At 32.7% G+C, this 16905-nt stretch overlaps 7 protein-coding genes across 7 annotated transcripts; 3 read left to right on the plus strand and 4 right to left on the minus strand. All coding sequences in view use genetic code 12, as the record gives it.

Annotated features, from left to right (window-relative positions):
• Nucleotides 1-7: 7 nt before the first annotated feature.
• Nucleotides 8-1576, minus strand: DFJ63DRAFT_284307 (uncharacterized protein; the record flags this gene model as incomplete). The annotated part of the gene is made up of 1 exon (XM_064904788.1): nucleotides 8-1576. The coding sequence occupies one exon, from the start codon at nucleotides 1574-1576 to the stop codon at nucleotides 8-10; it is 1569 nt and encodes a 522-aa protein (XP_064763854.1).
• Nucleotides 1577-2770: 1194 nt separating this feature from the next.
• On the plus strand, nucleotides 2771-5929 carry CEF3 (translation elongation factor EF-3; the record flags this gene model as incomplete). The annotated part of the gene is made up of 1 exon (XM_064907976.1): nucleotides 2771-5929. The coding sequence occupies one exon, from the start codon at nucleotides 2771-2773 to the stop codon at nucleotides 5927-5929; it is 3159 nt and encodes a 1052-aa protein (XP_064763855.1).
• Nucleotides 5930-6587: 658 nt separating this feature from the next.
• SPO1 (putative carboxylic ester hydrolase) lies at nucleotides 6588-8693 on the plus strand (the record flags this gene model as incomplete). Its single annotated transcript, XM_064907405.1, has 1 exon — nucleotides 6588-8693. One exon carries the CDS (start codon nucleotides 6588-6590, stop codon nucleotides 8691-8693), a length of 2106 nt encoding a protein of 701 aa, XP_064763856.1.
• A 187-nt stretch (nucleotides 8694-8880) lies between these two features.
• DFJ63DRAFT_311852 (uncharacterized protein) lies at nucleotides 8881-10620 on the plus strand (the record flags this gene model as incomplete). The annotated part of the gene is made up of 1 exon (XM_064905857.1): nucleotides 8881-10620. One exon carries the CDS (start codon nucleotides 8881-8883, stop codon nucleotides 10618-10620), a length of 1740 nt encoding a protein of 579 aa, XP_064763857.1.
• A 151-nt stretch (nucleotides 10621-10771) lies between these two features.
• On the minus strand, nucleotides 10772-11671 carry YMC1 (organic acid transporter; the record flags this gene model as incomplete). The annotated part of the gene is made up of 1 exon (XM_064905858.1): nucleotides 10772-11671. The coding sequence occupies one exon, from the start codon at nucleotides 11669-11671 to the stop codon at nucleotides 10772-10774; it is 900 nt and encodes a 299-aa protein (XP_064763858.1).
• Nucleotides 11672-11814: 143 nt separating this feature from the next.
• On the minus strand, nucleotides 11815-15363 carry SOG2 (Sog2p). Its single transcript, XM_064909130.1, has one exon. It carries the CDS (start codon nucleotides 15152-15154, stop codon nucleotides 11957-11959), a length of 3198 nt encoding a protein of 1065 aa, XP_064763859.1. The 5' UTR covers nucleotides 15155-15363; the 3' UTR covers nucleotides 11815-11956.
• A 208-nt stretch (nucleotides 15364-15571) lies between these two features.
• Nucleotides 15572-16330, minus strand: CCS1 (copper chaperone; the record flags this gene model as incomplete). Its single annotated transcript, XM_064905859.1, has 1 exon — nucleotides 15572-16330. The coding sequence occupies one exon, from the start codon at nucleotides 16328-16330 to the stop codon at nucleotides 15572-15574; it is 759 nt and encodes a 252-aa protein (XP_064763860.1).
• Nucleotides 16331-16905: the final 575 nt, after the last annotated feature.

A 16905-nucleotide genomic window follows, 5' to 3' on the forward strand; every position in this document is an offset into this window, starting at 1 on the left:
TCTATATTCATGAATTTATTTTCCATTTATTACTCAGGGAATGAATTCCATCAAATACAAATACATTATCAAGAGGAATATATTGAGCTGTAGTTAATTTAAGAACCTCTTGACTGGCGATCCCACCCATCAAACTACTCAAGTTATGATAACTACGACTACTATGAGCCAATAACTCCTGAATAGTTTCCTTTAGAGAAGAAGAAAGTGCATCTTCTTTAATGCCAAATGAATTCTTAAAAATCTTTGTGAAATCTTCGATATTTGTTGCAGATGGCAGTTTACCAAACTCCGTTATAAAGGTGTTAAATGCAAGGATGGAGAAATAAACATTCACTAAAGTCTGATCGGGACTAGGCGATAATAATTCTTGGAGAAGACTTGAATCATATAATTTGTCAGATCCATAAGACACATGTAATGATTGAGCATTTTTACAGAATGTTGTGATTGAATCCTTACTTATTTCATCATCGTATCTTCCTAAAGATCTTAACATTTTAATGACTTCTTCATAAAACAAAGTTTGGTCTTGAATGGCTTTTTCTCTATAAATTGATTTCAATGAAATGAAACTTTCTGTATCTGATTCCATATCAGGCAATGAACCTGGTAATGGTAGTAAACCATCATTCTGATCAACAAAGTTTTTCAATGCTTTTATATAAATCCAGAAAATTGGAGTGGATAAATTAAGATTTTCATCAAATATTTGATTATTGTTGAATAATTCTTGTAAGGAATAAGGAATTTCAGTAGGTCTTAAAGCTCTATGGAATGAATCAAGTGCTTCTATGAAATTTCCTTCCAAGTTAATATTTCTTGATAAAGTCGTTATATAATGCTTTTTGAAATCAAGTCTCTCATCTCTTGTCTTTGGAGGTTTATTATCATGATCACGCTTCCAAGCATTTAATGCTTTGATATGAATCACTATTGAAGGGACATGAGCATGATCTATATCATTGAAGGAATCTAAATCTGTATTTTCGACTAATTGTGCTAATTCATGCCACGGTTTATCAATTCTTAAATCGTATAATTTATTCGATTGATGAGTTTCAATTACGGTTGTTTCATGAGATATCAAATTCAATGAACCATAGAATCCAATTGTATTTACTATCAATAAAGGGATTTTCTTATTCCATAATAATTGCTTCAATTTATCCAATTGACAACAGTAATCACTTACAATCACCACATTGAAAGTATCCCAAAGAGATACATCGTCGTCTTCCTCACTATTTAATATGGAATCAATTGATTTGATTATATCATAACCTTTAACTTCATAATTCATTTCGTTAAGATTCTCTTTAGCAGCCGTGGCTAGATCTTTACCAATATCACTATCAGTTAAAAAGAAATTTCCTGATAAATCCAGGATGGTTACTTTCTTATCATCTATAATTGTGAAAGCTCCTATACCTGGTAAAACCAAATTCTTTATGATTTCACAACCAGTTGCAGTTGCATTTATTAAACATATATGAGAGTTTTCAAGCTTTGATTGTCCAGTTGATGCCCATAATCGTAGTTGTCTATCATATTTAGTTTCTTTATCTATCAACATTGATACTTGAATCTAGATAATTTATGGTGTAGGATGATGAATTGCAAATGAATTCGATATTTGTCAACTCAGTATTAATAATTTTTGAGTTTAATTTCTGGAGTAAGCAGTTCAAGAGTGTATATAAAACATGATTCTGATAATACATTGTTGGAATATGTAAAGGGGTTGAATGTATTATACCAACATATGTAAATGATTCAAATCATATGAGATGGTTATTGAAAGTCAGATAAGTGGAATTGTATCCATAACAGATGAAGTGGCCAGTAATTCGTATGAGGGATACATAGTTACACGTAACGGTAAATACCATACTATAGCTTACAAGATTTCATTACTATTCATGGAATCAAAAAGATCAATTGGTGGTTAGATCAATCTACAATTCACCATACAACTGAAACAACTGATCAATTGAATGAATCAAGTTGAGGTTATTCCATTACCCATAGGGTAGATTAATTATGAATTGGCTGTAAATTTCAATACTAAGATGTGACATCCATACCGCGGCATTATATGCAGACCAACTCATTTTATATACCGTACTTTGGTGAGTCTAATTTTAACCTAATTAAGCCAAAAAAGGATTAATAGTCAAACGTGCTTGAAAGTCAAGGTTAAATATTATATCTGACACTTTGTTTATTCCCAATTCATATATCCAACTATCTTAGGTGGGTCACCAGTATATTACAGTTCCATGTAGCAATCAACATAGTAATTGATTATTGTTACCACGTAAATATATGATGGGATGATTGTCTATTATCCATTGATGAAATTCCGGGTAACCCTTGATCTGTTAAGTAATTTTGATACCCAACGCTCATACTTAACCCATCCTCATATTTACCCGGAAACTATAATTATGACCATCAACGAAAAATTTCTTTTTTTTATTATTATTATTAACTCCTGTTATTAATATATTTGAGCCGCACATACCCTTTTCAGCCATTTTTCCTGAGAAGAGATATCATTGAAAAAAAAAAAAATTTGTGCCTAAAAAAAAATATTACGCTTAAAAAAATTTTTTTGTCTGCTGTATTACAGGTGGCCCACCCAACCAACACCTACAAAAAAAATTTTACATATTTACAACGAAACTTTTTCCTTTTAAGATCTTCTTCTTCTTGTTGCTTTTGATTTCTCTTTCCCTTTCTTTTCCTTGTCAATTAACATTGGAAAATGTCTGCCGCCAGTGAATCAAAATACTCTACTGAAGTGCTTTCCGAGTTATTGAGCAAATTAAAAGTTGCTGATAACAAGGATGAAGCTGCTGCTAATGTTTCATCATTTTTAAACTCATCAATTGTTGAACATGATGCTCCAGTTGAATTCTTTGAAGATTTAAAGAAGGAAATTAACAACAAGAAAGACACTGCTGCTGTCATTGCTGGTTTAAATGCTTATGCTCATATTTCTTCTTCTAATGCTTTATCTCCATCAGTTGAACCTTATGTTGTTGAATTAGTTCAAGATGTTGCTGCTAAAGCTGGTGATAAAACAAAAGAAGTTCAAGATGCTGCTTCTGCTGCTTTAATTGCCATTGCTTCTGCCATCACTCCAACCTCTGTTAAAGTTATCTTACCAAAATTATTAGATAGTTTAACTACCACCAACAAATGGACTGAAAAAATTGCTGTTTTAAAAGCTGTTTCTCAATTAGTTGATACTGCTAAAGATCAAATTGCTTTAAGAATGCCGGAATTAATCCCAGTTTTATCTGAAACTATGTGGGATACCAAAAAAGAAGTTAAAGATGCTGCCACTGCTACTATGACTAAATCTACTGATACCATTGATAACAAAGATATTGAAAAATTTATTCCAAAATTAATTGCTTGTATTGCTAAACCAACTGAAGTTTCTGAAACCGTTCACTTATTAGGTGCTACTACTTTTGTTTCTGAAGTTACCATGGCTACTTTATCTATTATGGTTCCATTATTATCAAGAGGTTTAGCTGAACGTGATACTGCTGTTAAACGTAAAGCTGCTGTTATTGTTGATAACATGTGTAAGTTAGTCGATGATCCTCAAGTTGTTGCTCCTTTCTTAGACAAATTATTACCATCCTTAAAAGTTAACTTTGCTAACATTGCTGATCCAGAAGCTCGTGAAGTTACTAACAGAGCTTTAACTACTTTAAGAAGAGTTGGTAACATTGGTGCTGGTGATGTTATCCCAGAAATCTCTACTGCTGGTGATATTCCAGTTACCTTAAAAGAATTCACCAATTTACTTGAAGGTAAGAGTATTGCCAAGAGATTTGATGTTGTTTTAACTTATATTGCTGCTATTGCCGGTGATTTAATTGATGAAAGAAACATTCACCCAGGTTCTTGGATTCAAAACCTTTTACCATTCGCTACTATTTTCTTACATGAAAAAGAAGCTGAAGAACTTATTGAAGAATTCAGAAAGAGAGCTATTGATAACATTCCAGAACCTCCAGCTTTTGAAGATGAAGAAGATGAAGGTGAAGATTTATGTAACTGTGAGTTCTCATTAGCTTATGGTGCTAAAATCTTATTAAACAAGACTCAATTTAGATTAAAGAGAAATAGAAGATATGGTTTATGTGGTCCAAATGGTGCTGGTAAATCTACCTTGATGAGAGCTATTGCTAATGGACAAGTTGAAGGTTTCCCAACTCAAAAAGAATGTAAGACTGTTTATGTTGAACATGATATTGATGGTACTCATGCTGATACCACCGTTGCTCAATTCGTCCTTGAAGATGGTGAAGTTGGTTTAACCGAAGAAGCTGTTGTTGCTAAATTAACCGAATTCAATTTCTCCGATGACATGATCCGTATGCCAATTCAATCTTTATCTGGTGGTTGGAAAATGAAATTAGCTTTAGCCAGAGCTGTCTTAAAGAACGCTGATATCTTATTATTAGATGAACCAACTAATCATTTAGATACTGTTAATGTTGCTTGGTTAGTTAACTACTTAAACACTTGTGGTATTACTTCCATTATTGTTTCCCATGATTCCGGTTTCTTAGATAAAGTTACCCAATATATTATCCATTATGAAGGTTTCAAATTAAGAAAATATAAAGGTAACTTATCTGAATTCGTTAAGAAATGTCCATCTGCTCAATCTTATTACGAATTAGGTGCTTCTGATTTAGAATTCAGTTTCCCAGAACCAGGTTTCTTAGAAGGTGTTAAGACTAAACAAAAAGCCATTGTTAAGGTTTCTGGTATGTCTTTCCAATATCCAGGTACTACTAAACCACAAATTACCGATATTAATTTCCAATGTTCTTTATCCTCAAGAATTGCCGTTATTGGTCCAAATGGTGCTGGTAAATCTACTTTAATTAATGTTTTAACCGGTGAATTATTACCAACCACTGGTGAAGTTTACGTTCACGAAAACGCTCGTATTGCTTACATTAAACAACATGCTTTCGCTCATATTGATAACCATTTAGACAAAACTCCATCTGAATATATCCAATGGAGATTCCAAACCGGTGAAGATAGAGAAACTATGGATAGAGCTTCTAGACAAATCAATGAAGAAGATGAACAAAATATGAACAAGATCTTCAAGATTGAAGGTACTCCAAGAAGAGTTGTCGGTATTCACGCTAGAAGAAAGTTCAAGAACTCTTACGAATATGAATGTTCTTGGTCTTTAGGTGAAAACATTGGTATGAAGAATGAAAGATGGGTTCCAATGATGTCTGTTGATAACGCTTGGTTACCAAGAGGTGAATTAATGGAAACTCACGCCAAATTAGTTGCTGAAGTTGATATGAAAGAAGCTTTAGCTTCAGGTCAATTCAGACCATTAACCAGAAAGGAAATTGAAGAACATTGTGCTATGTTAGGTTTAGATGCTGAATTAGTTTCCCACTCTAGAATTAGAGGTTTATCTGGTGGTCAAAAAGTTAAATTAGTCTTAGCTGCTTGTACTTGGCAAAGACCTCATTTAATCGTCTTAGATGAACCAACCAATTATTTAGATCGTGACTCCTTAGGTGCTTTATCAAAGGCCTTGAAGGCTTTTGCTGGTGGTATTGTTATTATTACTCACTCTGCCGAATTCACCAAAGATATCACTGAAGAAGTTTGGGCTGTCGTTGACGGTAGAATGACTCCATCTGGTCACAATTGGGTCCAAGGTCAAGGTGCTGGTCCAAGAATTGAAAACAAAGAAGATGATGAAGAAGATAAATTCGATGCTATGGGTAACAAGCTTGCTGCTGTTAAGAAGAAGAAGAAGTTATCTTCTGCCGAATTAAGAAAAAAGAAGAAGGAAAGAATGAAGAAGAAGAAGGAATTAGGTGATGCTTACGTCTCCGAAGATGACGATGATTTCTAAATCTAGTTATTTAGATTTCTAAAAAGCACACTTGTATATCTCTTTTTTTACATATCATAATCTCTCTTTTTTTTATTTTCATTATTATTCTTATTAATTAGTGTTTTCATAGTTGAATGTTTATTCTATGTTTAATATTATAGATTGTTTTATAAAAAAATAAATGGATCACACTTTTAACTTTATATAACTGCTTTTCATTGTTACTGTAAATTTTTCTCTCACTAAAAAATGAATCTGTTTCTCTTTAAATTTTGACTGCAATTTTGAAGTTTGTGGAAGCCATCTTCCTTTAATCTAATCAATCAATCATTTCCAATGTATTGGTTATCTCTCTGCTTCATGCTTTTGCTAGAGCAATGCTTAGGAATGGATAGAAGCATGGATTCAAAAACCCCTTTGAATATTTCGAATCCAAAAGATCCGCTCAAATATTTTGTTGCAACAACTAGTTTAGTTAGATCTAATGGGAACTTTATCTCCACCAGAGGTCAACATTTCTGGAATCTATCATATGCTCCTTACACTGTACTTTGTCCATCCAGCAATTTAGTTAGAATTGCAAATGATGTAAGAGTTACCCCTGCAAAGATAAAAAAAAAGGCATAAATACTAACATGTGTTTTCTTAGCAACTAGGAGAGGATGAAAGATTATACATGAGTAATCGAACACAAATAACAGAATTAGAGCTTAGAGATTTACTTTCACGTCATAGAATCCCATCATTTGACTTTGAAACTTTCTTAGGCAAGAAATATAAATCTACCAAGATTGCAATTGCTGTATCAGGAGGAGGATTCAGATCTATGCTCTTAAGTGCTGGTGTTTTGTCTGCATATGATTTGAGAACACCAAATGCAACTGATAATTTGGGTGGCCTATTACAAGCCACATCATATATAGGAGGTATATCAGGTGGGTCGTGGTTGGTTATGAGTAATTTCATTGGGGATTTTCAACCAATTTATAAGGTTAAAGATGATAATAAAGGATGGAGTTTGGATAAACAATTACTTGAGGGTATTCCAAGTTTTGATCCTGGAACTTTTCAAAACAACATTGTGATAGATCCACCTTTAGAAACCACTCCTGTCATGCAGGTAACTGATGCATCCAACGAACCTAAAATTGAAAAGGATTTTAAAGGAAATTTTATCAGTGGATTTCTAGGCTGGTTTGGAATTAAAACAAATTCAGTTAAAGGCGATAAGCCGCAGAATTCTGAAGACGAAGTTCAAGAGTTATCTAAAAGTAAGGGAAATTCTACTAATATTGAAGCATACTTCGTCACACTAATTAAGTCACTATTCTCTAAGAATAACACCACAACTAAAGGAGTTAAAGTAGTGAAAAATATCTCTTTAAAGGAAATATTTTCATACTACAAAGAACTTCAGATAGAAGTTCGGGATAAAAGAAAAGCTGGTTTCCATATCTCGTTAACTGATTATTGGGGTCGGGCCCTAGCTAGAAGAATATTTTCATCAACTGCTCGAACACCAGGAGCTACTTTATCCGCTGGTACATTATTGCCATCATTTCAAAAATGGCAACAGCCGTTTCCTATAATCTGTTCAGTAGAAAGAAGTCCCCATACTACAGAATCCAGTAAAGATTCCCACCTTTTTGAATTTACACCTTACGAGTTCGGGTCTTGGGATTCATATCTTAATGCTTTTATACCTATTAAATATCTCGGTTCAAGTTTAAATGCGGGCTACTCGATTCATAAAACTGAAAATGAAAATATTTCAATATGTATATCGGGGTTTGATAGTGTTTCATTTGTGACAGGCACTAGTTCTTCGTTGTTTAATCATGTTTTTGTATATCTTTACAAGTTCTTGATCGATATGAAACTGGATGCAACAGTAGCTTTAGAAGCAATTCTTAAAGTTTTTGGATTAAGTGCACAATACAAAGATTTGAATAATCCAAGAGTTCACCCTGATTATGCCTTATACTCACCGAATCCATTTTACGGTTTGAAAAGTAGAACTTCAAAAGGAATGAGATTGACTGAAAGTACTGATATTTACTTAGTCGATGGTGGTGATGATGGACAGAATATTCCATTGCATCCATTTCTTAGACGTTCTAGAGAAGTTGATTTAATTTTATCCTTTGACATGACTGCTGACAAGGACAATTATCCAAATGGAACTACAATCCAAGCAACGGTTGAGAGGTATCATAATAATAATTCACAAATATTGCTACCTTATTTTACACTTACTGAAAGTGTTGATTTAAATAATTTCACAAAAAGTTATAATTCAACAAAAGTTGTGAAATCAGTTTTACCATATTTCCCAACACCAGATGTTGTGATTGCAAATGGTTTAAATCAAAGACCAATATTTCTAGGATGTGATCTTAGAAATGATTATCCTAATCTAAACCTAAATTCAAACATATCCTTAAGCGTGGTATCAGCTGATCATTATCTTTCTTCAACCAATGATGACTTTCTTCCACCGTTGATAGTACATACTTCAAATGCTCCATATACATACCAATCCAATACTTCAACTTTTCAATTAAGTTATGAATTCGACGAAGTTAATAAAATGATTGACAATGGCTACAATCTTGCAACCTTCATGAATTCTACTTATTATAACGTCTGCATTAACTGTGCCATATTAAAACGAGAATTTGATAGAATTGAGTTAAATCTAAATCAAAACTATTTAGGTGCAAATTTTTCAATTCCGAGTGTCTGCCGCACGTGCTTTAGAGAATTTTGCTGGCACCGTTAGACGCATTTCGATAAAACCGATTGTGCAAGATTTTCAAAAAAATCTTTAAATGATGTAGGAACAATTGAAATAAATCTGGCTAAATCTTGTTTCTATCTCATCTATAATAATTGAATTCCTTGTTTACCAACAACATCCACATTACCTTTTTATGAGATAAGACTATATTACAAGGTGAGGTATTAATATGGCTCAGGATATTATAGACTTGATAGACGTCAAGACTGGCTTAAATGCTCTTTACATGCTATATTGCACTGCGCTATTACCCTTATGTGTCATTGGGATAGCTTATTTTTACGCAGGTTTAACCCAAAGAAGATCTTCTTTGACTATGTTTGCACTCCCAGTGTGGTTGGTTCCGTTTGTGTTTCTTGATTATTTCATATGGAGTTATTCATTATGTTATTCAAGTTCTTCTAATAGATTTATAGGGAATTTGGACTTTACTGTATTGCGAAACGTGAGAGACAATGCCTTATTAATGTATAATACTTCAAGAGGTGATATATTGGTCATAAATCACTTTTTGTTCAATAGTTTGTTTAAGATTATTTGTGTTGGATTAACATTTCCAGGTTGTATTGCAGAAAGAGGTAGAATTCTTCCAATGTTGGTATTTCTTTTTTTCTGGTCTTGCATGATCTATAATCCTGTTACGTATTGGTTTTGGAACGCAAATGGTTGGCTTTCAGTCAATTTAGACAGATTACCAGTTCTTGATTTTGCAGGTGGTAACTGTATTCATGTTGTAAGCGGTTTTACTTGCTTAGCTTATTCTTATATCTTGGGACCCAGAAATCCAAAACTATTATACAACTATAGAAATATCAATACTGGTTACATTGTAATTGGTACCTTTTTGGTAGCCTGTGGATGGATTGGATTTATTGGAGGTTGTGACTACAAGTTTTCCGAATACTCGATTTATATCTTTGTTAATACTATATTATGTGCTTGTGTTAGTGGAATTGTTTGGACTGCCATTGATTATTATTTCTCGTTGATACCTCTTGAAGGCACCGAATTGGATGATTCTCTTAATGAGGCAAAACTTTCTGCTATTGCATCGCACACATCTTTAGCACCTCAAATATCACAAACAGGTGTATTGCTTAATCAACATTTACATGAATCAAAGTCTAACTTTGTAATGAGAAGAAAAGTTTCGATGATTTCATTTTCTTCTGGTGTCATGGCTGGTTTAGTAGTGATTACTCCAGCAGGTGGATTTGTGTCATCGCCAACTGAGTTGTGGAAGAGTATTGTTTTTGGATTTGTGGGTGCTATTATTGGTAATTTCTCAACAAGATTAAAGTACTTTTTTAGAATTGATGATGCCCTTGATATCTTTGCTATTCATGGAGTTGCTGGTATAGTTGGTTCATTAATGACTGGAATATTTGCCAATGATCTTTATAGTTCCCGTGGAGGTTGGGTCAAAGGTCATTGGATTCAATTAGGGTATCAAGCCCTTGGTTGTGTGGTGGTATCATCGTACACATTCATTATGAGTTGTGTTTTCTTATACATAATTGACCTTATTCCAGGCTTACATTTAAGAATTGATAAAGATTTTAATAAAAGGATTAGAGAGCAAGCTGAAAGAGAAAAGCAACAGGGCAACAATAATGAATTGGAATCACAACTTTCACCACAAGATGCTACTAGAGTTGACTCTACTAGTGAAATGAGTTATTTGGAGAAGGTTGAATTATCTGGTACAGATTCTTATGAATTTAATGGTGAATATTTGATGGATTTTATTGAATTCATTAAAATAATACGACCCCAAGATTATGAAGGAGAAGAAGAAGGTGATGATCAATTTAAAAACTATAATGCTATTGATAACAATATTCATGGTTATGGTCATGATTTTGAGCTTCACTCTCCAGATAACCAGCATTTAGTTAAACGAGAATAATGATGTATATAACAATTTCACTTTTTCTGTGAGGTAGTAATGAATTTTTAATGATAACGAAAATTATATTAGAAGGAAGTTTTATAAATGTAGTATATAAATTAGTCTATTTCGAATATGTACAAATGATTACAACGAGAATTAAAATGGATTAACCTAACATTCTCATAGTTATTTCAAATACTGCGAATGTTGCTCCATTAGCAGGAGCAGCTCTTAAAATGGTTGGAATGAAACCTCTATAGAATCCTTTGATTCCAGAACTACCATAAACAGATCTTATAACATCGAGTGATCCTTTAAATGTAGGTTTAGATAAAGAATCAGTTTGTAATTTGGATTTAATCACATCAACTGGATAAATACCAATCCATAAAGTATAACCAGATAAACCACCATATAAACATAATTTCAAACTTGAAATATCAGCTCTAGTTAATGATCTATCTTTAGCCAAATCTCTAGCGATTAAAGCTTCGTAAGTGGCAAAGTAAATACCTAAGCCAACACTTTCTCTGAACAACGTGGGGATGAGACCTTTATAAATACCTCCGAAAAGACCTTGTTGTTGATAAATCTTACTGAAACAATCTATTGGGCCATTAAAAGCTTTTGTACTGGTTTGGGTTTGTAAACGAATACGAATATGTTCAATTGGCGAAGCTAAGAAACCATTGGCAAAACCTGCAACAGCACCACAATTGAAGAATTGTAATAATGATAATGGTTGTCCTCCAAGTTTCTTATCATAATATCTCTTCATGAATTCGTTGACTGAAAATTGAACAGATACACAGGCACCAACACCGACCAATGGAGTCAATGTACCTTTGTAAAAACCTCTTGGTCCTTCATTTTTAAGTAATTGTTTTATAACATCTAAAGCACCATTATAAGTACCTTCTGGAGCTGATTGTAATCTAACTTTAACAGTATCAAATGGTTGTCCAACTAACACTTGGGCAATACCACCCATGGTACCAGCAAACAAGTCTTTGAAGACTTGATTGTTATCGTGAGTGAGTGGTGGCTCTTCTAATTCTATCGTCATTCTAACAAGTCAATCAAACTACAGATTCAAATCTTTCAAAGATGTCAAAATCTCTATGAATCATATCTCTAATAAAAAAAAATAGCAAAAAAAAATTAAAGATTCCTGCACAAAAACGAGAAGACTCTTTTAAGAATTTTAGCCGCCAATAGCCCAATATGTACGTAAATTGAAGGAAACACCGAACCAAGAGATATTCACCTCCGAGCTCAGTGGGGTTATGTAAATTTCTACAGTGAAAAAGTGGAACAATATAAACATGTATATTGACATTTAATCTAATGGCTAATGATCATTACCATTATGGTCATCTTGTGATTGTCGTTGAGCCATAATTAAACCATCGAATGGATTCATTCCATGACTAGCATAGAATTGTCCACTAGATTGCGGAGGAGCTGTAACTGGACCATTACCGCCAATATTTGGACTAGCAAGGGGACTGCTATTAAATCCGCTAGTTTGATGGACGGCTGATGCAGGACCATTTTCAAGACTGTTGGTATTATGACTGATTGTGTTGCTAGGCATAATAGCTTGTGCAGCAGGACCCAAAGTTGCAACCAATGGGGTTCTTACTGGAGCTGGACCACCACTATTCACTAACAATGAATTATTACTCAATTGAGCTAGATTTACAACTGACAGGGAATTAGTATTGTTACTTAGTGAATTAGTTTGACTAGCAGTATGTGATACTGGTGTGAAGATATTGGATACACTTGGCATGGCTGATAATGGTGGAGGACCAGCATAGTCTCCGTTGGAGTTTGTCAAACCTTTGTAAGAAGATAATTCTAACATATAAGTAACTTCCTTACAAGTTCTAGTAAGATGGGACATCAGATCACGAATATCATCTAAGATAGGTAAATCTTTAGCAATACCCTTCACTGTAGCTAAAGTTTGAATCATAGCTTTAATGAATGAATTAATATCTTCACCAAATAACTTCTTTGTATTCTGGGAAGGACTATTTCGAATACTGACTAATTTAGTCCTTAATCTTTTAGTAACATCCAATGAGGATAAACAAACATTAGTCAATTCTTTAACTTTAGCAGCAACAGTTTGATTAACGGTTGGATTAGATGATGTAGCAGTAGCCATTGCACTTTTACTGATAGCTCTATTTAATTCACTGAAAATAGTTTGAGCTGTTGTGGTTGCAATTTCAACAGTACTATACAATTTTTCATCCACATCATCATGACTGAAGTTGGTATTAATAGTTAATTTCTGAGGAACTTGTGGTGGAGTCTCCTTTTCTTCTTCTGGCTGTGGTTGACTTTGACTTTGTTCCTGTGAATCGTGTTGATTTTGTTCTCTTGGAAATTGATCTTGAGGTTGTTCTTGTTGATCATTATCAGGCTGATCTTGATAGTGTTGTTCTTGGTCATTAGATTGATAAAATGCTTGTTCTTGTTGTTGACGTTCCCATTCTTGTTGTTCTTGTTCAAGTTGTCTTTGATGATAAAGAACTCTTTCATGATACTGTTCTTCTTGTTGTTTTTGATACTCGTGATATTCGTGATCTTGGATTTGAGATCTTTCCTTTTCATATTGTTGATATTCTTCGTCATTAATAGGTTGCACTTCAGATGTAATACTAAATTCAGGAACTAAGATCTTATAAGCATTTAGTAATTCATTCAATGAACCATATAATGTCAAATAAAGCATTCTAATAAAGCAAACGTCAATTTTATTTACAAAAGTAACGAAATTCTCATTTAACAAATTCATGATTAATTTGAAAGACCCAATACAAGTTTGTAAACAAGTTATAATTTGATCTAAATTATTACTATTTTCTTCCATCAATTCAAGATTCTCCACCAATGAATCGATATTTGATTTAGTAGCGTATAGATAAGATACCATTTTCATAGTTATTTTCTTATCACTACAGAATCCTGTAAATCTTCTAACTGATGAATGCAACTCACTAAATGAAAACAAAATCTTTCTTGATACTTTAACTATAACTGATGATGAATGTCTTTTTGGAGACGTGAATGAAACTTTAGTAGGGGAAGCGGTAGCTATGGAAGATTCTTGTGAGCTATTGTTATTCGATCCTAATCTAATAGGAATGGCAGTTTGTTTTATTTCATCTGTTTTATTAAAATGATGAATTTTATTATTATTGGTGATAACTTTTTGAGTTGGAGATGTTGAAAGGGATGAATTTTCTTTAACTTCCAATCCAGGGTTTTCTTGTAAAGTAGATAATCTTCTAAAGTAAGCTCCTGATTTATGTTCAGTATCAACATTTTCATTTTTTTCCAAGATTTTATCAATTTCTTTGAGAGTATTTGATCTTGATCGATTTCTACTTGATGGTCGACTTAATGTTGATGTATTTGAATTTGGATTAGATGAAACTCCACCTGATGATTTTGAAGTTGATACAGTGGGAGAGTTTGGAACTGTGGTGGCCGTAGTAGTTGAAACTGTGAGGAAAGGTGGAGTTCCAGCCGAAAAGGTTGAATCTATTACAGATGTAGAAGTTGAAGTCATCGGTACTATCAAATCATTTAAACTTGAAGTTATATTTGATATATCATTATTGCTATGACCATTGGTTTCAATTTCAGGAATGACTGTGCTAGTATTATGGGATGCTATTGGAGTTATATTATTTGAAGTAGTAGTTACGCCACCATTTTCATCATCATCTTCATTATTTATATCTTGAGGTTTCTTAATGATTAACCCCATTCTTCTGGCAGCTCTTGAAGCTTTTGATTTGGTATCTGATATACTTCGTGTTCTTGATAAGGTATTATAAAATTGTTCATAAACTTTTGAATCTATAGTTTCTCTATTTGTTGATAAAAACAATTTCAAATCATTTGCATTTGAATTCAAACTTTTAATTAAATCAGTAGGAGGTATAACCAATGGATTTCCTAATATTTCAATCAAATTAAGACTATTCATATCACTTAGCCATGATGGTAAGATTTTAAATTTATTATCTTTTATGGATAAAATTCTTAAATTTCGAAGATTAATGATTGAATTTGATAAATGATTTAATTTATTATTGGATAAATCAAAGATTTCAAGTCGAGATAATTCATGATAGATCTCATCTGAGATCTGACTGATTTGATTATTATGTAAATCTAAATATCGAATGGTGGATAAAAATGATGTGAATGAAGATGTGAATGAAAATGAAGCTGATGTACTATTAATCAAGGCGAGTTCAGTTAAATGATTATTCTGAAGACTTAATCTTTCACATTCAAAGGGCGGATTGAAAGAATATAAGAATTCATATACGATTTCTATCACTTCAAGAAATGAAAATGAAACCTTACCATTATTATTATCACTAGAACCTGTTGTGTTATCGTTACCATTCCCTGTATGGTTTAGGATGTTGTTTAGCTTGATGGTTTTGGTTTGACTGATGGAATCAATCTGATCGTCCAATAAGGAAAAGATATATGACTTTAGAGACAGTGACATATTCCTTTATGGGCCAGTTCAGATCAATACTTTCGATTGGTTGTAAAGATCAAACAAAACAAATTACTGATCTTATTTTTTTTTTTTTTAATTGTGTTAAAGTTCGCTAATTATTTTTTTTGTCTTGTCTTGTCTTAAATTTTAAGACATAACAAATGTCAATTATATTTATGACGGTATGATAGATACGGATATGTTGATAAGATATAAGGGGGTATTGGGCAGTATTCATAGAAAAGTCTTTGGAATCTACTACCGCCTTAGCCACAGTCTGTTCACTTTTACCAAGAGATATAGGGGTAAGTATAGAAAGATTGAATTGAAAGTGAGCCCTGGACAATAATCGGAATATGGGGCACAATACATGACATAAAAATCTTTCATACATTCAAAACTATTGGTCTAAAACTAATCCTATTAAACAGAAATACCCTTGGCAAGAGCATCAGATCTTTCTTGCCAAACTGTCTTACCACTACAACTACATACTTGTTTATCATTTTCCCAAATACCAGCTGATCTAGCAATAACTCCACATAAAGAATCAGACGTAACTTTATCCTTTAATCTTGATAAAATAATGGATCTACCAATTAAATCATCAATACTTAAATTAGCATGAAGGAATGATTGACCTGAAAATAATTTAGATTCCTTCTCTTCATCAATAGTGATAGATGCGCCAATTGCATTGATGGTAGTATAAATATTTGATGGTTGATCAATTTCAACTGGTTGTAATTGATAATATAATGATCCAGTTGATAAAGCTCCCTCTGATAAATTACCTGAACTACGAATCGAAGGATAATATTCACCTTTGGGTAAGCCATTGACAGTCAAATCAATAAATAAATCTTGAGGTGATACACTAACTATACGAGCTAACCCTTTAACTGGTTGTTTAATATCTTTAGCATCAAATGATTCTAAAATACAAACAGCAGCAGAATTGGCACTACCGGTACCTCTTATAATAGCATCTCTACCAGTAGCTTGAATGGCTCTAACAATTTCACTAGGTGGTATTATCCCATCAGTTATAACAGTATTATCTTTAAGAGAAATATCATATTTATTAATCCCTGATAAATTGGTTAAAGCTTTACCAACAGATTCCACACAAGCTTCACATTCCATTGGAACAGCAAACACAATCTCAAATGATTTAGTCATGATGATGGATATACAATTGATAAGTGATAATCAATAACAATTGACTTAAAAAGAAGAAAGATAAAACTTAGTTGCTGTTATAAATATCAACTTTTAAAATTACTAATCGAATTACAAATTTTCTGGTCAGATCGAATTTTTGCGACTCACCACAAATTTAACTTTGTGCTCTTGGTTGTTAAAACCACCTTTACGACAATTATCGATTATTCCTTAAATTTCGTATAAGACTCTTACTTTTATTATAAGTAGGTAGTTGTTATCTATGTATGTACGATATAATATATATACTAAGTTTAATCATATATATGTTTCTAATCATGAGAATTGAATAAACAAAAGGAGAAAAAAAAAAATATAAGGGAACGGATTGTAAATATAGACAACTGAATAGCTAAATTTTTATTTATATATATATAACAGTACAATAATTCATTTTATTGGGGAGGGAATATATGTTCAAATTTTGTTTTTGGGCAATTTTAAGTTGTTTTTATAACATAACAGTTGTAATGCTAGTAGTTGTAGTAGTAGCAATAATCTTTTTAAAAAAATAGAATGGATGGATGTGATTT

The sequence above is a fragment of the Scheffersomyces coipomensis genome (genome assembly GCF_036884675.1).
Source record: "Scheffersomyces coipomensis strain NRRL Y-17651 chromosome Unknown DFJ63scaffold_2, whole genome shotgun sequence".
Classification (NCBI taxonomy): Eukaryota; Fungi; Ascomycota; class Pichiomycetes; order Serinales; family Debaryomycetaceae; genus Scheffersomyces; species Scheffersomyces coipomensis.